The sequence below is a fragment of the Lineus longissimus genome, chromosome 19 (assembly GCF_910592395.1).
Source record: "Lineus longissimus chromosome 19, tnLinLong1.2, whole genome shotgun sequence".
NCBI lineage: Eukaryota > Metazoa > Nemertea > Pilidiophora > Heteronemertea > Lineidae > Lineus > Lineus longissimus.
In genome coordinates this window covers 3,140,423-3,166,890 of record NC_088326.1, presented here as the reverse complement: position 1 = coordinate 3,166,890, position 26,468 = coordinate 3,140,423, and the positions used below count along the sequence as shown (strand labels likewise).

Below are 26,468 nucleotides of genomic sequence, written 5' to 3'. Positions count from 1 at the left end.
GTCCAGGGCCCCAAAGTCGCCTTCCGTCTTTAGTTAATTTAGATAAGCGGCTGCAGATACCGTTGGGATGTGTTCCAGTTCCCGGTTGCACCGCAGCCCATTTTGCACACAATGCACGTCAAGGCTATCTCGAAATCTGCCATCTTGGGATATATTCTTATCAATGTTTGTCATCATGGGACACAGACTGGTGGTGTATCCTATGTTATGTCTCCGACGAATGTGCGGATGTAATATCCTATGGTTGAGATACCAACAAGATTAAAAGTACGTGAGTCACGGAGTTGCCGGAATGAAATGGGACGTGATTCCAGTGTTTTCAAATGCGATAGGCGTTCACGTTGACGTTTCGGTACTGCTGTTATGAATAGCTTACCGCCCTCCCCCCTTCCACCCCCGCCTCAATGGCGGTTGGTCGTCTGACTATCGCAGCACGCCCTGCTGGCAATACCGCTTTGTTATCATCACTGCTTGGACGTCAACGCCTTCCGTAAGATAACAGTCGGTCCTGAGTAAGGCTGGCAGGTCATTTCCTCTCGTGACTGTATATCAGCAGAGCAATGATTAAAACTATCAAGATAGAACGATAGTACTCTGGACCTAAGCACTGGATTCGAATTTGACTGCACCTAATCCCATTTACTATACGCCACTTCATCGTATGATAGATAGGCGGTCGTAAAGCATGGCCAAGAGCTGGCCATTCGAGCGTGAAATAATGACAAATTTTCCGGCCATTTTTCGGCTTGTTTTGCGCGAAGTGCCATTTTTTTCAGTCGTGAAATGGAATACGGGCAGCAATAAGACCTGCATGACGTGGTTATTTCGGGCGCCGAGAGATGAAAAAAATCCCAGCTTGCGGTTTAATAAAGCGAACCAGAAAGCACGACATCGTCAAAAGTCTGTCGTCAATGTTTTGAAAAGCAATTTAGTTGTGAAGAATAGGTGAAAAAATCTCGAAACGAAGTCAATATCTGCGGGAATCACGATTGTGCCGTCGAACAGATTCAATGCTTTCATGAAAAGAGATAAAAACTTTTTAAAAGTACATTATTTTCCCCGGGCGCTTGCTATCGTAACGGAATCTTGCTTTATTGGCACAATTCAGCGGTATCTTTGAAAAAGATTGTAAACAATTTGAGTAATTTTACGCAACACCGGGTTTTTCGCGGCGCGGAGATTGAATTAGATTGGAGAGGTTGTTTTAACCTCGGTGTCAGCAAGTAAGCCCAAGACACTTTCGACCAAGATTTCTTTTCAAGGTATTGACTCGGTTTAGGTTAGAATATGCCCAAGAATATGATATAATTTATCCTTCGAGTCCTTTCTATGCGGTCACATATCAGACCCATAGCAATGCTTTAGGCGTCAGCTGTTTTTTAGCGGGGCACTTGTGTTATTTCTATTGAATGTCCCGAGGCTTTCAGCTGCCTTCTCCAAAAGGTTGACCTGGCGAAATCGGCCTGCGAACCCAATTATAGCGATAGCCTGCAGTAATACAGATTACAAGAAAAAGTACCCCCCAACCTTTATCTTGGCAATGACCGTTTCTAAACTGGTATAAACAATAAATGTCGTAGCAGATACCAGCAAAAATGTATAAATGCTAATCTTTATTAAATCCAATTGATAATAGCAGAGTCTTTTAATATAAACGCATCTCTGTTCACTAACAATGAAAGAAACAAAAAACTCCTCTCTCGGTGGCTGGCAGACGACGCCATGATCATATTTTGATTTGATTCGAGACCCGGATGAAGATCTGCGTGTGGCTTTTTTCTGCAAACTCCGGAGCAGTGATGAGTATGATTTGATCAAGATGAGAGGCAGCTTCGCTGTCAAGAAAATGAGGAATATGATGAATTCTTTTTACGTGGTTTCCGTAGCAATTTCCCCTTTGCACTGACAAATCGAATGAGTTGTTTTTCATTCTGCGCAACTGAGGGAATGCGGCGCGTAAAACTTCTGATGTGTGATTGAAGCTGCCATGACACTTTTGTAATTTCCGGTTGCTTTGAGTTGGGGAGTTTTGCAATTTCTGTGCAACAGACGTCGCTAACGAAGTGCGGTGTTGATTAGCGACTTTTAATTGAAATATCGACAGTGCGGATTCCTTTTTCAAGGCACTGTGGACCAAAGATAATTACTTTGCGCAAAAGTTGACAAATTACAACAACATCAAAACGGGACCGATCTATATATAGGTTTCTCAGTGCTTCTCGCGAGAGGAAAAAGGCTCACTTGTTCCGTTAAGGTATTCATCTTACCAGAATCGTTCAATCAATTATTGAAAGACTCTGGAGTTACAAACTCAGATGGCGTTTGTCTCGCGCCAATGATGTACTGAGTCGGTTTCGTAACGTTCGGGTTGACTCGAACGGCGTGGTTACTGCATGTCATCGCTTGTCTCGGTGCCACCTTTTCAGCCACGGCCCGGCTCACTCGTATACGGTTCAAGCCGTTGTTCCCAACTGAAGTCAGAACGATTCCAAATCTCTCTGATTACTAGCCGAGTCCTGAGGTCGTCCGTATCATCCCAAGTCGATTGGACCCAGTCTTCCGGATCTGCACTAAATCCTCTATCAACATGTGGGACCACAGAGGCTAGTCTTCTCGTCGCTGTGGAGCCAGGGCGAGATTGATTTTAATTAGACATGGATTTGTGTGGCGAGCTTAATGAACTCGCGGAATTATGCATTATTATTAGGGAGTTTTCGCAATGCCCCCGAAACGTAATGCCTATCCCATTGTTCCCCTTCGTTATCACGAGGTCGAACAATGAGAGATAGGTGTTCACGTTGGTGTTTCCGGGGATTTGCGAAAACTCCCTATTGTCCTTTAACCAAAACTTCTACAGCTTGCATATTCGTATTCATATTCGTAACTTTATTTCTAAGAGTGTAGTCTATGAATAACATGTCGCTTCTACCTGCAGGTGTTTTGGGTAGTCAATGAATAACATGTCGCTTCTACTTGCAGGTGTTTTGGGTAGTCTATGAATAGCATGTCGCTTCTACTTGCAGGTGTTTTGGGTAGTCTACGAATAGCATGTCGCTTCTACCTGCAGGTGTTTTGGGTAGTCTATGAATAGCATGTCGCTTCTACTTGCAGGTGTTTTGGGTAGTCTATGAATAGCATGTCGCTTCTACTTGCAGGTGTTTTGGGTAGTCTATCGAATAACATGTCGCCTCCTCTTGCAGGTGTTTTGGGTAGGCCCACTGCTGGGTGGCTGCATTGCTGGTCTGCTCTATGAATATGTATTTGATCCATCAAAACGAGGCAGGCAGTCTCTAAAACAGTCTACGGAACTTCTCGTCACCGGTAAGTGTTAAACACGTACCTCAAACAAGCGATCGAGTTGCTGCGACCTTCGACAATTGTCGCTGCGATGAGCGATGAAAAGGTCACATCGGTCGTCACGGGTGAAATAACCGGTAATCGTTGGATGTAACATAAACCAAAAGTGTTGAAGAATAGCATGATGATCGTCTCAATCATTCGCATCGATTCCTTTGTTGACAGTTTCGTTTGCATTGATGGCATTCTATAACACCAACATACGGAGTTTGGAGATATGATTAGCACTTTGCCCAATGCCAGTTCTTGGCACCAAACTTCTCCAACACTTTCGATTCCCCGGGTACCAGAGAGGCGCGACGATAATGCAAGCAATGGCAAAGAGGCCAGGGTCAAGTTATTCAAAACTAGTTTGGTCACTAGCACTGGCGTTAACTTTACTCGGCGTTTAACCTAAGAGCTTAACTGAAGGGGATATCGCGTGCATGCAAAATATCACTATTTGAGTGTGACTTCTTTTCCAGAACCTGTTACACCAACATCCTGCAATAGCTTCGTCTACAACAACAACAAAGCAAAGTTCCGCCGGTCTCGCAGTTTCACGTCTCGTCTTCTTTCGGGGAACGGTCACGAGAACCGCGGATACGCATACGACACCGCGCCGCAATACGACTACGAAATGGACAGGCTGCAATCCCCCGACACAATAATCACGTCCACTAGTCACAGTGAACACTTCCCACAGGACGAAACCATCCAGGATTTACAGGGGTTACAAGAGGAAGTGGAAGAGGACTTGACATTGCCTAGGGATGAGGCTGAGGTTGAAGAGCCTCATTATGATGAGCCAATGGGTGCTTGTGGTGGGGAAGTGGAGGTCGAGGTCGACAGTGACCTGAAATATTGACGAGCTGGCGTGGTCAAAACAACGATGTAAACAGACAAGGATTATTTTTTTAAATATCAACATTTCTAAGTGTTTAAGGGCGGCGCAACTAGACCAACCAAACCAACCAGCTCCTGCCTATTCCCTCTTTAATAGTCTTTTGCATTTTCTTGTAGTGAGAACTTTACTGGAATGTGAACAATTGTAAACAACGAATGCAATAAATGTTAAGTGTAAATCAAGGTGTTTTTCTTTCACGATGGAACATTGGTGCTTGCACGCCTGAGGTCTGTTTTGTTCTTGCCATTCGCCACTTTCCTCGCACTCCTTGTCAGGTGATAAGCTTTGACCAATCAAAATCCCCGTATGTGACCATGGCCGTGCTGTCTGTGACGAACAAGCTCTCTTCAGATTGATCAATACGTGTCAGGAAGTCCCAGTTTGGGCAAAAAGCATTCGTTCTTTGGGCAACACTGACGCAAAATGGGCCCAGCGTTTTTAGTTGCACCCAGGCGTTTCAGTTTCTGACTCTTCCCGTCAAAGCTTAATAGGGAGCGCTCAACACAAAAATTGAAACGTACCTCTCTGCGTAACACCTGCCCCTCTGCTGCACGAAACAACTTCCATATCAATTAGGTGTCAATTACGACTCATTTACTCAATAACTTGTCAACATTTCATACAACAGCTTAATTGCTATGATTTTAATGATAATTGGAACAATTTTGCATTCTGAGTTTGAATGAACCTACTGGGCAACGATTCAAACCTCGACATGTCACATTAGCGAATGTATGTTTGATGTTTCCTTGCTCCGTCGAAAATAACTTACTTCACTATTGGATATAAGGGTTCAACACTGAAGATGAGGTTTAGCTACGGAATTTTTTTTTGAGTGAGCCTATTGGCCTTTTGTATTCCCAATGACGTCATTCTGACAGAGCGGGCAGAAGAAGCAGACGCAAAGGCACTATGCCACTTGATCAATCTTAAAAGTCTAACCAATTAATCCCAAGTTTGATAAACAAAAATAACAACAAGCAACACGTACACCATCGCAATTCACCAATTAGTAATTAGTAATTTGGATTAAACATGTGTCAAAAGAGGATTGCGTTTAGATCGGAGAGTTAACTGAGTGGGTAATTAGGGCCAAACATTCTTTGAAGAAAAGATTTAGAAATTAAAGACTTAAATGACAACTTAATTGGATTATGACAACTGTGTTTTCATTGTTAGATTTCGAGGTGCGATTTGAGTCATGTGAAAAGTGACATGGCTCGTACAAAAGGCAAATGACGCGATCTTGGATTATTCATTCTGAAAAGTCCACTCGAACTAACTACAACATGTATAGCACTGCAACGAGACAGGACGCCCGGAATCAAGCGATACCTAACTACCAAAAAGTAATGTCCAACTCCAGCGTGCAACCTTCCACCATGCAAGCGACAGAACGACGTGATGTCATTCAGAAGCTACAACCACTACGAACTCTATCGGGGAATAATACAACGATGTCCGCCATGCCGCTATCCCAGCAGGAGTCGTCGGCGTCGCCACGGCTGAAGCAGAACTACGTCGAGACGCCGCTTTCCCCTGACGACCACGAGAATTTGTCGAGACACATCAACAAGTTTTTAGACATTTACGGGAAGTTGGAGCCCGTGAATCACCCGGATGTTAAGCCGAACTATTCGTATACCGAGCTTCTTATGATGGCGATTCTACGGTCACCAAACTACTGCCGCCCGATCCAGGAGGTCTATAGCTACATACGAGAGAAGTATCTCTTCTACAAACACACGAAGAAGGGCTTCTGGAAGAACGCCATACGTCACAGTCTGTCCAAAACGAAATGCTTTACGAAGTTGGGTGTCAGCCGCAGTATGAAGACTGCTGGAGTTCTGAACCGGCCCGTTTATCTTTGGACGCTGGTTCCCGAGTGCTTGGTAAAGTTCGCTGAAGGTGGCTATCGGGTTAATTTGGACAGTAACGGTGCAAACAATCTCAAGTGTGCCTTCACGCAAGTCAACGCCGAAGCATTCTGGACCAACGTTGCAAAGACACTCGCCCTGGTTTTGTCCGCCATTAAGACGTCGCTTACACCAGAAACAACCACAACCTTCGCCAAGGAGCAGCAAGCGCCAAAACGGGACCCGGAAGTACGAAGCTGCAATAACGAACAAAGGACCGGAAGTCCCGACCACACGTCTCAGCCAATGAAGCGGGTCAAATTGGAGCCGAATTCGTACACGCCGAATGGAGATATTAGCAATGTGCGCGTCCCAAAATTCGCATACAGCCCTGTTGCACCCTTTCAGCAATTCGAAGCACGTCCATTTTCTCACCTCTATGGAAATACGGACAATTCTTACAGTTGTGGATACGATTTCTCTTCTATGATACCGGATATAGCTCAGAATTTCACCATGGGGCGTCACTACGACCAGAACACGCCAGCCGTACATCCTGCTTACGTGCAGACGTCACCTTACGCGTACACGACATTGCGCAATCGCGAGGAGGAAAACAACAGAAAATGCAATGTCACGTCACCAAATCAGCACTCTACGTCACCGAATTCTTCCATCGACGTCACAGGATTGGGTAATTCGTCATTTTCCGATTCTTTCCGAAGTGTGGATAACGAGGATCGGAAGACGTACGTGGAAGTCGAAACAACCGACTTCGGTGGTGAATATAGTTTTGAACCAGTGGCGTCGAAATTCGAAACGCAACGAGTTGGGAATGAACTGATGGAATTGTTGGTGCAAGGTGGACTTACTGGGATGTATCAGTTTTAGCGATTGTGGCATTTCAGACTGATTATTGCCCGATGTTGCCGTGTCGTCGTACCAAATGAACGCATAGGAAATTAAGCCATGATGACATGAAACAGACAATTGTGCTACGAGATATTTTTTAAAAACAGTGCGTAACAAAAAAATGAATTTGCATTTGATCTGAATCATTCTTTTGCTTTTAATATGACGGTTTTTAAAACATAAATTAAAAAAGATTACACGAACACGAAGTGAAATTTTTGACATGCGCTGTATCTGCAATCAATAACACAGCATAGTGCTTTTGACATGTTTGAACGGTCCGATACGATTTTAAAAAAATACGTATTCGATACTATTGACAATGGTGGCGTCCGTTACCTTGCATAGTTGGTTTGCGAAAATAACTTTCGGCCATTTCGAAAATGGCTTTTTCAGAGGCAACTGGAGTTACCATGACATGAAAATAACCACTAACCCACTTATTCAAGCAATTTACTTGAAGCCGAAGTTGTCGTTCATGGCATTTTAAATGATTTTGGTGATAATTTAGATTTTATGTCAAGGTATCCAGTTGCCTGTGAAAAGGGCACTCTCCAAATGACCGAAAAGTATTTTCGCAAACAGCCTATTGTAGCTTTTGATGTGCTTGGCGGCGACGGGTTTGCCTCGTGCCGTTGCCGCCTGAATGCTGTAAATAGTTCTATATTATTATTTTAGTTACAATTATTTTAATCCCAGAGAACCGGGATATACTTCTGGCAGTAGGACAAACTGCACATTCATGTTATTCAGCTTGTTTTGGGTCCCTAATGACAATTCAATATCACTTTGGGATATATTTTCACATTAACACGGATTTTGGGATGGGGCGTATATGACCTCTAGACTGCTTCACACTTTGTTTAGAGTACCTGAATATCTACAGAGAAGCCTCCTGACAAAGTATTTCCTCAGAGCCCAGTAACCACTGTACATTAGATTCAATATTTACCTGGAGCATCTGTTTATATCCACAAAGGCCTAAACTAGCGAATTCCCCCTCTATATGCCCTTCCTAAAAAAAACCGATATTGCCAGGAGACCATTTTACTCGTGAGAACTATCCTCATGAGCAATATTTGATTCGTTTTCTGTTTTGTGAGGAGAAGTTGAGGTTTTCTTAAATTGGCGAAATGGGTTAGTTCAGGAAACCCCAGCATCGTTTTTGGTTTAGTATGACATGTATATTGAGACGAGAATGGTTTTAATTTCAATTGCATCGAATATAGATTTTAAAATTTTTTATCCTTTTTTTGTAATTGACGTATGAATTGTATGAACTGCACCGTGTTGCAACATTTAGTCCGTGTTGTGTAACTGGGTCAACTTTGACTCAAAACTGACTCTTTAACTGAAAATGTGCAAAAATAATTTTGTTGGTTGTAAATATAATTTATCCATGGTACATCGGTCTTGTTTCATTTTGTTCCGAGATTTCTATTGCGTTTATTAAGTTTATATTTCTGTAGTGTTTGGAGGAAGTGTGGTCCCCAGACGCCTATAGAGATTCTTGCGCTCTATTAGGTGCCAAGAACTTCTTACGCAACCACTCCACTGTTCGAATAGACTCATCAGCCTCGTACAACGGCACTAGAGACTACCCAACCCTCCAGCAACCTGACTGTACGAGTGAGGGAGCCTGTTGATGGTATAGACCTCTTCTTGCGCAACAACTCCACTGTTCGAATAGCCTCATCAGCCTCGTACACCGGCACTAGGGACCACCCGACCCTCCAGCAACCTGACTGTACGAGTGAGGGAGCCTGTTGATGGTATAGAGCATTTCTTACGCAACCACTCCACTGTTCGAATAGCCTCATCAGCCTCGTACACCGGCACTAGGGACCACCCGACCCTCCAGCAACCTGACTGTACGAGTGAGGGAGCCTGTTGATGGTAGAGAGCACTTCTTGCGCAACAACTCCACTGTTCGAATAGCCTCATCAGCCTCGTACAACGGCACTAGGGACCACCCGACCCTCCAGCAACCTGACTGTACGAGTGAGGGAGCCTGTTGATGGTATAGAACATTTCTTACGCAACCACTCCACTGTTCGAATAGCCTCATCAGCCTCGTACAACGGCACTAGGGACCACCCGACCCTCCAGCAACCTGACTGTACGAGTGAGGGAGCCTGTTGATGGTATAGAGCACTTCTTGCGCAACAACTCCACTGTTCGAATAGCCTCATCAGCCTCGTACACCGGCACTAGGGACCACCCGACCCTCCAGCAACCTGACTGTACGAGTGAGGGAGCCTGTTGATGGTATAGAGCACGATTCACTATACGAAATAACGGACTGGAGTGAGAAATTGGGCCACTTATCATCGATGACCAACCTATCAGCTTTACATCTGACATTCACATTTACATCTGACATTCGCTGCAGAATTCAGACTTATGCCACGGCATAAATAGGAATTGTGGTGTGGCATAATTAGACCAATCAGAAAGTGGCAATCGTTTTATTTATGGTGCGGCATAAATTGCACTTCCGTCCACAATTCCTATTTATGTCGCGGCATAATTCACGAGATCCGAAGTTTTGATTGGTCGATTTATTGGGCACCACAATTGGCATAATTCCGAATTCTGTCCACTCGCGCCAGCCATATGCGTTGAATTAATATTCTAATTAATATGAATAATAACACCTGCAGGCATCCTGACACCAGTTATACATTGGCGATTACCATTTAGAGCGCCAAAGCCTGCATTCTCTCTCCCATTATCAAAGCGGTCGGACATAGGCCCTATGTTCATGCGAGTTGGTTCATGATATAGAAGGAGTTCAAGTAGGCCCTCAATATGGGTACGCCAGGTTGGTTGATCATAATCTTTATTTTCAATATACATTGATCTGTTGATGCATTTCAGAACCACGTGCACATAGGATCATCCCACATGTTTTATAGTGTCTATCTACCATGACTATAGGTTACCTTACCTATTTTCGGGGCTATATGTTACTTAAACAAAGCATGGCGGCGCACATCCAAAGTCTCCGGTGATGTAGAAGACATGCACATTCTGCGCACATTTGAGTGCATCGAAGGCATTCGAGTGCATTCTTTGGCGTAGAAAAACAATACGGAAGAGAGAAGTCATAGGCAGAAATCAAGCCAAAATTTATAAAACAAAATCGGCTCTATTTCAATGTCGATAATCAAAATGTGCTGTATGTGGCCGCAAAACTCTGACTCTCAAATCTTCTTTAGCTCCAGCAAGTGATTTCAATGAAAACAACCACGACCTTGACCCAGAGATGACGGAGAGACCTCTATCGACGAAATTTGGAAAGGATACGGAGGAAGAGAAGCCGCAAAAGGACACACTTTTGTTTTGTGATATTGTTTGTATTGCGAGCTTGCTCTCCGTAAACTTATTTTTCTCTTGTGGTTATTCGCTGCTGGCGCCGTTTTTCCCGAAAGAGGTAAGCGGGTTTTCAAATTGATGCACAACACAGTGTACAAACGAGCATGCTATATCTCCCGGAAGTAGAGTCCATTAATCACATTCTTTGTTACAAAAGGGCATTTCAATGCGAATGGCTATTAATTTTTCAATGGGCTATACCCCGTCGGAATTTTATGTGCACTTGTCCACCCTATATAACAAAGAATTGGGCCATTGGAATGTACTTCCTGTTAGTATAGCAAGCTCTGCTTATGACGCTCTTTTACACAGTACACAATAGGGAGCCTATATGCAGGAACTATAGGATTCAAATTGGTCATCTTCGGGTGACTTAAATATACAGCTACGGGCCTGCATTGTCTTTGATTCGATAAGCGTGGACGAATTCCTCGAACACGCGTGAATAGGTTCGATGAGTGACCGTAGTTACGTCCTGCTTGTAGAGTCCCAACATGACGATTAAAGGGGATGTTGTTTCCTGAAGGAAATGTGAAATTATTTCTTTCAACATCTTTGAGAATGGTGTCGCAGCAATTTCAATGTATAATTCTAAAATTAAAAAAATTGCCATTATTTCTCCTATTTTTGGGGGTTCGAAGACATAAGAAAATGATTTGGTCTTTATTTGGCGAACGCCAACGCAAGCGCCTTTTCGGTGTAATATACGTACACGTTGGCGTTTCGGAGGCTTTGCGAAAACACCCTAATATATATAAGCCTAAACCCACATAATCTTCTATTTCTTCAGGCTGCTAAGAAAGGAGTCAGTGTAACAATGACCGGAGCCATCTTTGCTTCCTACGAGTTTGCCAATCTGCTTTTTTCGCCACTAGTCGGAGCAGTTGTGAGTATTCATCTGGTCTTTATAAGGACATGCGTACCACCTTCTGTCAAAAGGTTAACCTGCATGTATACAAAGTCATATTACATAACAGTGGCTGCATCTGTATGCATATGGCGTATACATAGTTGCATGCTGATCGGAAAATGCAACACGAGCTTCAGTGTGCAAGAGCGTAGCTTATTCTTCAACAGTGGCGCCTACATTGATACAAAGTTTACAAAAAGGAGACCAACTGTTGCAGCGTATGACACCTAATATACAAAACATGACGAAAGGGAATCGTTCTACCCCCCCCCCCCCCCCACATTAAAGTTATCAGGTATGCTGATCAAATCCATTAGCTTAAACAATTATCATGTACACTGTGTACAAACAAGCATGCTATATCTCCCGGAAGGAGAGTCCACCGATCACATATTCTTTTGTTACGAAAGGATATTTCAATGCGAATCCGCTATACACCGTCGGCATTATTATGTCCACTTGACCACCCAACACAACAAAGAATTGGGCAATTGGATGTGAATGTACATGTACTTCCTGATAGTAAAGGCGGCTCTGCTCATGTCGCGTTTGTACACAGTGATGTAACTCAATTAGCAGTCACCACGTCCTGTCATTGAAATAAATATTTTTTGGCTTTAGCGATCGCTTTGCCCAGCGCAAAAGGGACAGGCTTTCTGATAGCCTTACGCAGACGGATTCCTGTTAATTTAACACAATTGTTTTTTCCTAGATGAGTAAAGTAACGCCGAAATATCTGTTCCTGGGCGGATGCATCTTTGGTGCCGTAACTACTTCATTATATGGGTAAGATAACCCTGCCCCTCACTCTCTGAACTGTTCCAATATGCGGTAGCCATTTTGTTCTTTTCTAAGTCGTCGACTAATCCCTAGCGGCCATATGCGGGACTAATATAATGTTATGTTTAGCGGGAAATTAAAATAGCTAAAAATTGAAATTGAAATAACTAAATAACGAATCAAACGAAATACATGTACTTTTAGTCTGGAATGTTGTTTTCTTTTGACCTGAACATATGTTATGAGTATCAAGCATGTCTCAAAGCTTAACATAATATGTTTTTTAACCTTAACATTTCATTTCCTCTTTTCAGCTTCCTTGACATGGCCCAGGACACGAGGACCTTCACAACATTATGCTTCATTCTGAGGATCGCCGACGCGCTCGCTTCTGCCATTTGTTCTTGCACCGGTATGACAATACTGACGTCAATTTACCCGTCAAGAGTATCTACATTAATTGTAAGTATATTCACGTACGCTTCCATGCGTTAGCTAATATCAGTAGTCAGCCTGTACAGCAGGGTATTTTGCGATACGCTTGACGACAGTGGCTACCGTGGTTTCATTATTCATTCACACGAGATTATCGACCAGGGACCACAGTGGTCTAGTGATCCAGTCGTCAAGAGGTCCCTGGTTGGAACCTTGAGTGTTTTTTCGGTAGCGAACTCGCCGAACTGGATAATGGGTGGGGAAATTCGAAAGAAATCAATGAATTAGGCTGTTTTTATCATTGACCAGAGAGTATAAATCACCTACCGTAAGACGGGGTGACATTGGCCCAAGGTGGGGTGACATTGTCCAACTGTACACTGCAAACATATGTCGAAAGATAATTTTTGGAGGTGGGTCATTTTCACCCCAGGGCTACTTCAGTTTCACCCCACTCTACGGTGAGACTACTCCTATTCTATATGTACATTATTCTCCTTCAGGGGTTGTCAGAGACATCAGTCGGGACAGGTTTTATGGTCGGACCCGCTTTAGGGGGAGCTTTATACCAGGTAGGTATCAATCCGTACTCTCGAAAGATGCTCACGGATAACAAGAATGGGGTGGGGTGTTTCTACAGAGTTTTCAGCAGAAAATAGCGGCCATCACAATCTATGAATGGAAATGGGGATTGTGCCAGTGTATAACTGCGTTTCTATCATCGCGGTGGGACCACAGTAATTACAAACGGTGTACCCCTTTAAACCCACGCGTCGATTCGAGCCGCCCGCGGGAGAAATTCACCTTGAACACCTGGTTGGAGAGTGCCTCATCTTGCCGCCCGGCCCGCCATAGAGGAATGACGATCAGGCTGACGAAATGGACTGCATCGGCGTCTCCATTGACAGTTAGGTACTCGTAAGAGTTTGGCCAACTTTTGCTGACTTCTGACCGGGCAATTCTTTGTCTTTCAGGCTGGTGGTTTCGAGGTCCCCTTTTTCGTGGTAGGGGCGTGTATTTTAATTAGTGCGTTTCCTCCCATGTGTTTGATTCCGAAACAATTAAAATGTAAGTACAGATATGTTGAAATCACGAATAATACTGGACTGGCATCCCGTCCTAGTTTTGTCTGAGATATATATGTATTCACAGAACAACAGTTACAAGCACTACACTCCGGACGCAGTGGACCGGCCTCGTTCATAAGAAGACCCAATTACGATGACGCAATGGATTGCCCCGGTGGTCCAGCACTACCACGAAAAAAATAAAAACTAATTCTTGTTACTACATGCATCTGCTTAGACTGCTGGCCTCTTTTTTATCTTTGATCTGTACGCATAAATCGATCATGAAAACCACAAGACCTTTCCCCAAGCGGTGGTTTTAGAAACTAAAACGCCGCGAAAACGAGAGATTTTTGTTCAAGCGACCTTCGATAATTTCACAGGTTTTTTGTTTCCATGCTTGCCGCCGATCTTTTTAAAATATTGTGTCTTCTAATAACAATTCTTCAGGCAGTCGCCAGTATCTAGCAAGAAACTGGGTCGGAGGATGATACCACGAATGACCACCACGCGTCACCACCTAGAACTATATCGGGTCGCGCAATGAAAACGGGTATACTATACAAAGTAAAAATGTTGTCTAAAACCTCGGTTTTGGTTTACATTTTGGCTTCACCCTTGCAGTGTTTGGTGAGCAACCAATACCGCCAGTTCGGTATCAATTCCTTAAACAATGCTTTACTTTTTAGCTGCAGATCAAGTACTGGAAAACTCGCCGTCGATATGGCGCTTACTAACGAGGCCAGCCATTCTTATGTCATGCCTGTCTTATGCGTTGGCGATGCTTATCCTAAACTTTCAGAATCCTGTCCTGGGGAAGCACCTCGAACAGGTAAGTTTTTGCACAAAAACATGAGGTTTTGTAAGCAAATATAACCCAAGGCCTATACATGCTTCCCGAAATTGGTGGCTTGCATTGGAACTAACTCCCCCCCTTGTCCGTCATTAAAGGCATTCAAGTGTGTTGGTCAACCATGACTATCTCCTTTGTCCCTCCACCATAAGGCCTAGTTTCCCCTTATGACATCGCTATTTCGGACACTAGGCGCCCCATTTCTGGAAAGGCGTTTATGCCGGGCAATATAGAATACCGGATGACTCGCACTCAGAACCTGAACCTTGACTTGGCACGCACTTGACACGCAATGGCCGGAGTTGACATGATGTGTAATGATATGCCCGTCATTGATATTACGTATGCTACTGTAACCGTATGACGTCATGGCATCCTCATGATGTTCTTCGTGATACATGTAGATTCGCACAAAATATGTAACAAGATCAATTGTCCGAATAAAGACATCAACATGGGATATCAATCTTCTTATAATTCGTCCCAGTAAATTTCTTTTTGCACAATCGGTTTTGGAGCGATAAAGCACTGAAGAAATGGAACTACGAAATGACGGGGAGACCAGTCTGGTTGGTGAAAGAGGCAAGGAAAATGAAAAAAAGTGAGGTTTGCATGTTTTACAAAATGTCGGACAATGGACATCACGGCATGTCACATCCAAGCATTCCAAGACACCAACATTCCCTAACACTAACAGACCATGAATATTGATCGGCGTCTTAGCCGACAGGCTATGCTATATCATAAAATAGAGAAGGGCGTTTATTTGATTTCAGGAAATTCAATTCAATGGACTGCACGAAAAAAACTTCACTTGGCCAAAAACTATTATAATGGCTGTGCCGGAAAGTTATGAGTATTTCGCTTCATACAGGCCTAATAGGGCCGTTTAGACGACAGGCGAAAAGACCGCATTCGGATCGAATCTGGATGAATCCGGATTAAAACCACCCAAGGCGATGGTACCTTTTTAGTCCGGATGCAACCACATTGATCCGGATCTTTTTGCGTTTACACTACGAAAAATTAATCCGGATTCGGGACGCATCCGGATTTTTTCGCGTCGTCTAAACGGCCCTATTATAAAGGGTGTTTAAAATGTTGAACTGTTAGAATATAAAATTTAAAAGCAGTAACAGACAAATTGCAATTTCAATGTTTCGATTTTTGGTCTGTGATCAGATTCTCTGTCCTTGTCAAACATGGCACCGTGATCAATTGTATTTGTCATGTGGAGTCGCAGTACACACGGTTCTCATTCGTAAAGCTTAGTAAAATTCCGATAGCAGCCTATTTGTTGTGTTAATTTTTATTCTGTACACAATGTGCAAGGTTATTTCACAACAGCTGGTGAAGTGCTGAATATGTAAGAAAACACCTGCTATAGTCCGATGTGCTTAAACATAATATGGCTTTGACCCGGACAATGCGTGCACATGGATGTGCTGACTGTAGATTTTAAATCTCTCTGTGCCTGTTTTTTTTTTAAAGTTCAATATTGATTGATTTTTATCATTATATGTATTAATTTTTAGGGGACCCCTATTATGTGTCTATGATCCCCCTGGGTGTCCCTATTGAGTGCCATCATTGTGTTCCTTCGTTTGTTTGTATTTTTATTGTTTATGTTCTGTACTCTTGTATATTGGTGCTCAATAAACTTATACTAAATTTAAATTTAAATATCTAGAGTGACGCAATCACTCTCTCGATTACATTACAGGCTGAAATTATGACTGAAACAGACAACTCGTATGCGTCGTTAAAACACTAAAACTTATCCTGCCATTCCAAAATTCTGGATAAGAATTACAAAAATAAAATCGCTTAGAATTAGGCCCCCAGCAGCGGCCGCCTCAGCGCCACCACGCGGGGCTTAATGGTACTAGGATGTTGCCTATCATGCGATAATACGAGGCGGAAAATGCTTTGGAATAAAATCACGTGATTTATTTTTTACATGAACAACAAACATTACCTTTAGTATCTCGATCTATTGACTTATCATCTCGATCAATTGAGATATTATCTCGATCGATTGAACTGTTAGCTTGATGGATTGAGAGATCATCTCTGGTTCTGTTGTGAACCTGATCAGACACATATGGCGTAGCAATTCGTCAAATAGCACGTACAAAATAGCACTTTCGATGACAATTTGGAGTCTCAATCGCCTTTGATTACTATGCATGTAAACAACATGTGGGGCTTAATAATAATAACAATAACATCTGTTATATACGGCGCTGGCGAAATTTAGGAGTTTTCAAAAATCCCCGAAACGCCAACATGAACGCCTATCGCATTGTTCGACCTCTCGATAACTTTGTCGAACAATGGGATAGGCGTTCGCGCTGACGTTTCGGGGGGTTGCGAAAATTTCCCATTGCCCTGAATTCCAACCGCGAAACTAGCTAAACAGTCTAGTTGTTGTCTCCATGCTTTGTTTTTGTTCCAGTTCCACCTCGGCCCGGCGGTCATGGGTCTCGTTTTCATCATTGCCCCCTGTGCTTTCACAATAGCTGCACCGCTCATGGGATTTGTTACAGATAAGTGGGTAAGGTACCTTACACCGCCTCTCGTATTAGTAATGCACAACATCTCGAAAAGCAGTACCGCGGACAAGCAGTACCGCGGATATAGAAAAGGATTTTTCGATTTACAAAGAAGATAGGTGCACAGCGCACAGTAGTGCGCCGGCCGCGAATTTTTTTTCCCAAACAGGTTTACCATTACTTGGCTCTCAACCAATCAAAATCGTGCTGACGTCACAGCTACTTATATACTGAAGTTCCATCAGAGTTTGTTAGATCGAATAGTCATGAGAGTGGAGGTTCGAATCCGCCCTGAAGCAATTTTTATTTATTTTTTTTTCCTTGTCAAAAAATAAGTTCCTTCTTTTAATATTTCTTTTCTTTTCCTCAGAAATCAGTTTTTTTAAACATATTTTTGGAATTTACAAGAACTTAATTGTACATCATGGCATTTTAAATTATTGTGTCCTGATTACAGAGGTGTCCGCTAAGGGAGGTTGTACAGGTGACCATTAAGGGAGGTTATACTGAAGGGAGGTTGGACTGCAGTACAACCTCCCTTAATGGACACCTCCGTAATCAGGACACACTCTCTATTAAGGACAGAAGTTGTCAGTCCAAAGGGTTTCCTCATTACTGTATAGCTTTCATTGTAGCAGCTCCTGTGCTACCTTGCAGTACTAGTATCATTTGAGCTTTGCATCAGTCTCTCAAATAGAGTTCATTGTAGCGGGTAGCTCCTGTGCTACCTTGCAGTACTAGTATCATTTGAGCTTTGCATCAGTCTCTCAAATAGAGTTCATTGTAGCAGGTAGCTCCTGTGCTACCTTGCAGTACTACTACATGTATATCATTTGAGCTTTGCATCAGTCCCTCAAATAGTGTTCATTGTATCAGGTAGCTCCTGTTCTACCTTGCAGTACTACTATATCATTTGAGATTGCATTGGTGTCTCCAGAAGCATTCAAATAAGGACACAAGATAAAAAATGTCAAACATGTTTTTTATTAGTTACAATACTACAATACTGCTATTTGAAATGAACATACGGTTATACTACAAGAGGTAAAAAGGAACATGCTAAAGGTTCCGTTAGGGGGCAACCATTTATTTACATCTACAATGTACGCAATTTGATTCCAGCCATACAGAAAGTCATTGTCAATATTCAGGTTCACCTGGCTACCACCACTTAGAAGATTTATTTCGACCAATCCCCTCATTGTTAGCTACGCACTGACTGAGAGAATGGGGAGCTTTCCTCGGTTTCTTCTTTGGCAACAACTGACAACTGTCCACTGCCTTTCGTTTTTTCAGCTCACTGTCGCACACATCTTTAACCTTTCGACCTGTGTGAAGGCATCTACGTCCGCCAAGCACAGTTTTGCGCCTACTCACAGCAGCTGGCTGAACTTTGATGGCTGCTCCCTTCCTCCTTCCCTGTTTGATTTTTCTTGAAGAGGACATATCCAGGGAAGCACCGGTGTATTTGCCGAAAGTCTTCAGGGCACCAACAAAAGCAGAGTTTGTTTTCAGTGAACTGAACTGTCTCACAAATGTCTCAATTGGTTGACTGAATTCATCAGGATCACGCCTGAGCATAAGAATGAGCTGACTGGCACAGTCATTCACAGCACCTTCCAATGTGGCTAGTTTTTCTTTACCGGCGGGATCATTTTCATTTCATTTTGGTAGGTGAAGATCCTTCATTTTGGCTCTGAAATGAACAATTAATGAATTGTAGTTGGTACCGTAATGTAGGTTTCCTGAAACTGACCCTGATAAATCCATTCCTATGAAGTACATTTTCAATATCAAAGGCACATTAACTTTATCAATGACCAATGTAAACCAGTTTTCTAACGGAGAATTACAGCTGCAGTCATACATGGTAAGAATATCATTCATGGCATGGCCTGTACATGTATATTATGTATATGAAACTCACCTGCTTAGTTTTCCAGGGATGCGCTTGATTGTCAGAACTAGCTGGGCAGGACAATTCGTGTTCTTTGAGGATAGTTTCTGACTAGCACTTGCAGACCGTGGTAGAGTCTTGTGATGGCATCGGTAGAAACACTTGAACAGGTTCACCCAACCATCTTTTGGCTTTGTTGCTTCAACGCGTAACGTCACTTTGGTTTGGCGCTGGTATTTTTCAAGCCAGGCTTTGGCCTCTTCTTCATTGCCGATATCAATCCTGAACACCGTTTCATAGCCATCCTCAACATCTTCGTAACTACAGATGTGGTAAGCATATTCAGGAGGCAAGGATTCCTGTGGAGTGAAGAAATAGACATTGTTAATACCATCACTGATTGTAATAGGCCCTATAGGCACACGCGTCTGTAGTGGATTGTAAATGAACGAGACTCTCTATTCGAAGGATTATTTTCCCTGATACACGGTGTACATCTACACTGTACATCAGAATGTAACCCATATGCATTGATGTAGGCCTACACAGTGACCAGTGTATCGCGATCAGGGAAATACAATTACAAACGTCTGCGCCTGTGCACCTTGGCTTAATTTATTGGGCTCTAGTCTGTCTGTAGCGCTGAATAAAATGTTTTCTTTATATCTAACATGTCTAAGCCTATAAACAAGCCTCTTCTCTTGCTCATAAGCTATGGTATAGGCTATATGAACAGTGGACCATTGCGCCTAGGCTATGTACTATGTTGAGTATGTATACATGTGGTGTATTCCTGTTTCGCCTATTCCTGTTCCGCCTATTCCTGTTTCGCCTATTCCTGTTTCGCCTAATTCCTGTTTCGCCTAATTCCTGTTTCGCCTATTCCTGTTTCGCCTAATTCCTGTTTTGCCTATTCCTGTTTCGCCTAATTCCTGTTTAGCCTATTCCTGTTTCGCCTATTCAAATGTATTGCTAACCTCCCCACAGACGTAGGAATATGAACCGTCCCTTACTGACCGACCAAACCCGAGGAGAGCCACATATGTACGCATTGACGAACGCATGTTACGCCTCAAAGAACAATACGTCAATGGAGAGAGGGACATAATGAGTTACGTTGATGCCATCAGTTACCTTGTCTGACATAATATCATGATATGTATTTTCCACCTTGTTTGACTTTATATGTGCTGTACCTACATGTATATTATGACATGGGTTTTACAGCTGATTTTGATTAAATAATTATGAGAATGTACAATATTATGTATTTTTATCAAAAACTCATGAATTCAGTTTTCATAAAATAAACGACTGCTTTACTCTACTTAATCTATTAGTTTTTACTGTGTGTCAGTATGGTCCTATGGTCCTATGGTCAAATAAGTCCCGGACTGTCCCCGCTTTCAAGGTGACTCTTTCAAAACGGTCATGGCATGGTTTGTTAACAAAGTTGATGGCATTTGATTAGTCAAATTGTCATCACATCGTTAACATCATCCAATTGTCCCCTCACATTTTCCCCATAAAATGGACATGCATCCCTAAGGTTCCCCGTGGGAGAGTCGATTTATTGTAGGGGTACTGGAAAGTAGGCGAAACAGGAATAGGCGAAACAGGAAATAGGCCAAACAGGAAATAGGCCAAACAGGAAATAGGCGAAAAAGGAATAGGCGGAACAGGAATAGGCGGAACAGGAATAGGCGAATCAGGAATAGGCGAAACAGGAATTTTGTAGGCGAAACAGGAATAGGCGAAACAGGAATAGGCGAAACAGGCATAAACCATACATGTACGTGATGTGTACTATCTGTGTACTACTGTGTTGGCCCATGTGTAAACAAACATTTTATAATCGGATTGCTGCATTATTTACAAGTTATAGTACGATGAAGTTCAGTCTTTTAGATGCACTGATTAATAATTTCACTATATAGTAAACTTACATAAAGGTTTCGATAATTCTCGAAGAAGAAATCGGTATTTTCTTGTTCAGAGCGGTCAAAATTGCACAGAGTCAAAGCCGCCGCCATTGCTGATGACGTAAAAAACTTTGAACCAATCAAAAGGCAGATTTTTTTTCTAACAGCAAACCTGTTTGGGAATAAAAATTTCGCGCGCCGGCCGACCTAAGACAATACCCATATGCGCACACCCGATATCCAAAATGGTGCCACTTGATCAAAATTGTAAAATTCGTCACTGCACGAGTTTGACAGACGCCTGAGACTTTTTACTACATGTATCAATATTTTCTTACTTCCAGAAATGCGGGAGGACCTGTACTGTGGTCGGAACCTTTGTTTTGTCGGCGTTGTATCTTATAATGGGCCCCTTTCCCTTATTCCACTTGCAGTAGGTGTCATAATGGTGCAGTATTGTTTGCTAGCCTAGTGGTTAAAAATGTAATATTGATGTACATGTACATCCAAAACGGTGGTCACTCCTATTATGATCCAACGGTGAATGCTAGACGGCATTTCATTGGCCATGCGAATTATCGACATGTTAACTGTCTTCTGATTGGTTTGTTTTGGATATTGAATCTCGAAGTTCGTATTTCGAAGTTCGCATTCATGTTGGCATTGCCAGTGTTTGCACTTGAAGCACATCTTGAGAAGCGTTAGGGATTTGAGAATTTGACAATCCATCCAGGCGGTGGTGATCAATGAGTCAAAATCCAGTCAATACAGCAGTCCAGTGATCCAGATTTTTCGAATACCCAGAAAATAGGTCGTTTTGTCGAGAGCTTGCCTGACTGAACTGTACGTACGTTATTTAACACCGTTCTATTCTATTTTAGACCAGCGTTATGGATGACGGCAGTGCCTCTTCTTATCCAGGGGTTAGCGGCCGCCTGTACCACTATTGCTGGTTTCACACTGATACTGGAGGATGCAAAGTAAGTCTGGACACATCTCAAAGGGGTAAAATAGGCAGTTAGTCTGTACATGTAATGTTTTAAGAAGAAGATGAAGATCTAAATTCACCTCTCAATAAAAGCAGTTGCACATCAGAATTGGTTATGTACGCAGTTGTTCTGTACAACACATTGTATGTCTTCTTGATATTTAATGATTTTCTACTTTGAAATTTTTTTTTTTCATTTTAATTTTTCTCAGTTGAACTTACCGCATTAAGGCCGGAAGGAAGATTTTCTATACGCTCATTTACAATAACTAGACGAAATTCTGCGAATGGGCGGGGGAATAAAACCGACGCCAAAACTCATTGATTTCTGTACCCCCGAGAGTTTCGGCGATATCTTTCAATGCAAAACTAACAAGGCAATCTCGGACAGCAATATGGCCAGAGTCCTCTATTAAAACATGTGTACATTACGTGTACATTGTTGTGCATAGGTTTTGGTGAAAAAAGTACTCATTGGACCAATCAATCTGCACAAAATTTTATACGTGTCAAGAAGAACCCTTTGCCAATAGCATAATAAAGTTTTAAAAAATTCCAATACCGATTGCCTGAGAAAAAAAATGATTTCCGTACACCATATCCATCAAAACGTCACTGGCGCATTGATATGGCCCTGTCAAAGTACAAGTTCTAAACTGACCAGTGAGACCACATTTTCTTAAATATATTATCAAAAAGCATATTTCTGTGATGGCCTGACTCTGTAGATTAAGAATCAACCACAGATTGAGAATTAATTCCACTTTGGTCCATCCCAGCCATGTATTTACCACAACTTGACATTTTGATAAGCTCTATGTGACTGTGCCACACTTCCGCTCGTCGATGAATACAGGTCTCTGCCCATATGCCACGATTTTTTTTTCTTTTGGTTGTGACTTGGTTCTCATAAGACCAATATTTGATATTCGGAGTCAAGAATGGCATTCAGACAGAATCTCACCCCGCATATAACAGGGCCCCAGGACTGATTCTCTCACAACAGGGCCATGGTAATTTTGTTCGTATTTAATCGTTGGACAGTTAAGGAAAATAGAAATACAGTTATACACAAAGCCATTATCATAGTGCAGTTGTCATGCATGCAACTTTGCTGAAACTAGATGTCTTTAGTAATTACATATCTGTATATTTGTAGGCCTACACGACCTGTTTTCCTTCTTTCAGAAAAGTAGGTTTCCCCGACTCTATGGGAACGAAGGGTTTAGTCTCTGGACTAGTTATGTTTTCATTCAACTTTGGGTGAGTATAGGGTTTGCGTTTGAGGTCATCTTCGCTTACATGTAATCTCGGGGGACGTTCGGGCATTTGTAGAACGCCAGGGATATAAATGGACATAGTGATGATCGAAGACCGAAAAGTATGCATCCTGTGGATTAGCGTCGGCCATAGCTGTGATAACATTTTGCTCCTCCCGTCAAATCTTCCAGATAATTCACTCTACACACCGTGTTTACGTTAGTCTCTCAGGTCTGAGAGCATCCAAAATCGGTCTTTGGCAGTGAAAATCATTTATAAAAAAACACACCGACTATGTACAATCCCACTAAACCTTGAAATAATCATACATAACGTACAACGAACATGTCATGGTTTGACATGTTTGGATGTACTTATTTTTGGTGTGAAAGCGTTTTGCTCGCCGATTGAGTACGTGAAAAAGTTATGAGCGTGCAGATTTGGCCAATTTAATTTGAAAATGGCTTAGAAGTTTGATACGAGTGTATAGTACCCCCAGGTATATGGCACGGCTTAACCCGCCGGCCATGAGGGAATTCCTTTATGGCCCAGTGGTTGGCGCGTTGGCCCCAGAGTGAAAGTTAAGCAACGTTGAGCGCGGTCAACCTGGATCGTTGACCGGCGCGTATAATACATCTGGCAGACCTTCCCACGCGATGCGAGCTCTGGATTTGTAGTTCGGTACTGGGACGCATGAAGCGCTAAGTAGGATCGAGGACGATCCATCTCTGTCCGAAGGGGGGAATGATGTATAGTACCCCCAGGTATATGGCACGGCTTAACCCGCCGGCCATGAGGGAATTCCTTTATGGCCCAGTGGTTGGCGCGTTGGCCCTATAGTGGAAGTTAGGCAACGTTGAGCGCGGTCAACCTGGATCGTTGACTGGCGCGTACAATACATCTGGCAGACCTTCCCACGCGATGCGAGCTCTGGATTTGTAGTTCGGTACTGGGACGCATGAAGCGCTAAGTAGAATCGAGGACGATCCATCTCTGTCCGAAGGGGGGAATGATGTATAGTACCCCCAGGTATATGGCACGGCTTAACCCGCCGGCCATGAGGGAATTCCTTTATGGCCCAGTGGTTGGCGCGTTGGCCCCAGAGTGGAAGTTAGGCAACATTGAGCGCGGTCAACCTTCGGATCGGTGACCGGCGCGTACAATACAACGAGTATGTCATCAATTCATTGCTGTTCTGTAGTACCTTCAGTGAATTCGCTCAGTTTTGCAATTATGCGGAGCATGCTTTGTATGTGCTTCTTCGTGTTTTATCTGGCATAACGACATCGATTTGAAGTCCAGGTCGGAGCCCGCACTTGGATAAGGTAAGTACAGGAAGAAAAACATAAATATCCCGCCTTGTTGCCTGTGTATCACTTCGCCGCTCGGACTACGTGTACTTTAGAAACATTCCTTGTATTCTTTAGACAAGGTCGCCAAGACTTGTTTCTGGAAATAAATCGACGAAATGATGCAAATTATAATTTTTTTTCTCCATTCCAGCGCATTTGTTGGGCCGTTGATGGCAGGAGCTCTTGTTGGTGCTGTGGGGTATGGCTGGGCATGTTCCGTCGTCTCCCTCGTATCATTTGTAGTTGTAAGTATTGATTCTAGGCGCGATTCTAATTATACTACGCGTCATTGAAAACAGTTTCTACTTTAGATGGCTCATTTTTGTCAGCATGCCATTTGGGTCATTGACACAAGACAAAACAACTTAAAAGTTTTTGAGACGAGTTCTTTGGAATACACTCTTAAAAGTTAAGGTTTTTTAGCCTCTGAAAAGTGCAGTACATGCACACGATTCCTCTTCTGTGCATTCTTACCATGTATTACGTTTCAAGAAGGGCAAATCGGGTACATCTTCTTCCTTAAAGGTTACCAATTAAAATCAATTAAGATGAGAATATGAACGCTTTCTGCCAATCAACTGTCTAAATCGTATCTTTCTTATTTCCAGGCGATTATTTTTAGTATAACGTATGGCGTTTTACGTTATCAACAACGCTCCCTTTCGGAGCCGGAAACACCTTTTCTCGAGGACGACAAGAATCAACTGAATGAATCGAGTCACATATTGATGAGAAAGATCCCAACGTATTCATCACCTTCTAGTGATAAGCCGTCATCATCGCCATCTAGTCATTAGCGGTCAATATTGCAGTTCTGCAATGCGTGATGCACAAAATAGACAGGAACTTTTGCCATGGACACGAGATTACACAGGCACGTCTCAACCCTGGAGAATCGATTCCCTAGATTGCCACGAATCGGACCTTTAAACTCGCTTATGTAATTAAGGGTGACTTTGATCTCCTGCTCTCCTCAGTCAGATGGACAGCTACACAAAACTAAAATCCCGGACAGTTATACAAGGTTCTTGCCCTTCCCTCAAAGGGATGTTCCTTTTCGCTACCTTGTGCGCCTTGTCCCAAATGATGTGCCATTCCTCTGATCTGCAGGATGTGTCAGGTTCTACATGGTGCCGCATGTCTCATCTGGATGTGCCCTCACTTTCATAGCGCAGCATCAGTGTTGCTATTATTACAGAGTGTACCAAGTCTTTGTTGGATGTGCCATGCCTCTTTACTTGGCGTACTCAGTCTGGTCTGGATGTGTCCTCTCCCAACGTTGTGCACCTTGTTACTACAGGGTGGACGGCCATGTCTCTACCCTTTGAAAAATGTATCTCATTTTTACATGGTGATCTGTCAGCACTTCACCATAATGAATTGGGACGGTGAAATATTCACCATGGTAAGCATGTTGCATTCACCATGGTGAGCATGTTAAAATATGTGCATTCACCATGGTGAGCATGTTAAAATATGCATTCACCATGGTGAGCATGGTAAACTCCGATTTCATCACGGTGAATCCCTGATCATTTTCGTAAGGGTCGTCTTCTCACCAAGGTATACAATTATTTCTTCTGGGTCTACCTGCTGGTCCAGGGTAACAGGGTATTAAATGCAAGGCAAGTAGAGATACCAAGCGTATACCGTGAGAAGCAAGCCCATGGAATTCATCACAGCCTCTTCGAGTAACGTGCTTGATATTAAAATTATGGTTTTGAAGAAATCCAATCTGGCCTCTTACATGTACATGTATATGATATGATTGCTATTAAATCGCATTTAATTGTGATGATTTTCAACAAGAAAAACACTCGGGTGTAGTCGAGTCTTTTTTTCCGCGCCAAAAGGGGTCTTCCCTTTTTGCGTACGCAATAAGGGGGCGGGGCATATGAAACCACACACATACAGATTTAATGATTTAATTAATAGTAACCATGCATTATGCAAGCAAACATGTGGTGTGCTGAAATTTGCTTGATTGCCTGCATTAAACGTGCTTTATGTTTCTGACATCTACGTGTACAGTGGAACCTCCCTCAGGACAACCTCACTAT

At 42.8% G+C, this 26,468-nt stretch overlaps 3 protein-coding genes across 8 annotated transcripts in view; all 3 read left to right on the top strand.

The window, feature by feature from the left end:
• The window catches only part of LOC135503305 (lens fiber major intrinsic protein-like), a 28,622-nt gene extending 23,728 nt beyond the window's left edge, over positions 1-4,894 (top strand). For all 4 annotated transcript variants that reach the window (XM_064796820.1, XM_064796819.1, XM_064796821.1 and 1 more), the window contains exons 5-6: positions 3,201-3,321; positions 3,822-4,894. In XM_064796820.1, coding sequence (XP_064652890.1) covers positions 3,201-3,321; positions 3,822-4,204 — 504 coding nt within the window. In that variant the 3' untranslated portion in view covers positions 4,205-4,894. The remainder of the gene's footprint in view (positions 1-3,200; positions 3,322-3,821) is intronic.
• Positions 4,895-5,532: 638 nt separating this feature from the next.
• On the top strand, positions 5,533-6,990 carry LOC135503406 (uncharacterized). The gene has a single exon (XM_064796967.1). The coding sequence runs from the start codon at positions 5,533-5,535 to the stop codon at positions 6,988-6,990; it is 1,458 nt and encodes a 485-aa protein (XP_064653037.1).
• Positions 6,991-9,714: 2,724 nt separating this feature from the next.
• LOC135503252 (MFS-type transporter SLC18B1-like) lies at positions 9,715-26,237 on the top strand. Of its 3 annotated transcripts, none has more exons than XM_064796736.1 (14): positions 9,715-9,826; positions 10,233-10,447; positions 11,180-11,275; positions 12,012-12,085; positions 12,394-12,541; positions 13,018-13,086; positions 13,489-13,582; positions 14,271-14,413; positions 16,893-16,991; positions 21,153-21,241; positions 21,690-21,788; positions 22,985-23,059; positions 24,560-24,653; positions 25,017-26,237. In XM_064796736.1, the coding sequence occupies exons 1-14, from the start codon at positions 9,823-9,825 to the stop codon at positions 25,203-25,205; spliced, it is 1,488 nt and encodes a 495-aa protein (XP_064652806.1). In that variant the 5' UTR covers positions 9,715-9,822; the 3' UTR covers positions 25,206-26,237. The 3 variants fall into 3 exon arrangements, with proteins under 3 accessions (XP_064652806.1, XP_064652805.1, XP_064652807.1); XM_064796735.1 differs by having other exon boundaries at positions 9,715-9,835; XM_064796737.1 differs by lacking the exons at positions 22,985-23,059; positions 24,560-24,653; positions 25,017-26,237 and adding an exon at positions 22,009-22,140 and having other exon boundaries at positions 9,715-9,835.
• The last annotated feature ends 231 nt before the right edge of the window (positions 26,238-26,468 follow it).

What these genes read in the sequence shown, in the direction of transcription:
- LOC135503252 (XM_064796735.1), top strand. An exon ending in CGCCGTTTTTCCCGAAAGAG is followed by an intron (nt 10,448 to 11,179) that starts GTAAGCGGGTTT and finishes CTATTTCTTCAG; the next exon opens with GCTGCTAAGAAAGGAGTCAG. An exon ending in GATTTGTTACAGATAAGTGG is followed by an intron (nt 16,992 to 21,152) that starts GTAAGGTACCTT and finishes TCTTACTTCCAG; the next exon opens with AAATGCGGGAGGACCTGTAC.
- LOC135503406 (XM_064796967.1), top strand. Translation starts at nt 5,533, where the DNA reads ATGTATAGCACTGCAACGAGACAGGACGCCCGGAATCAAGCGATACCT.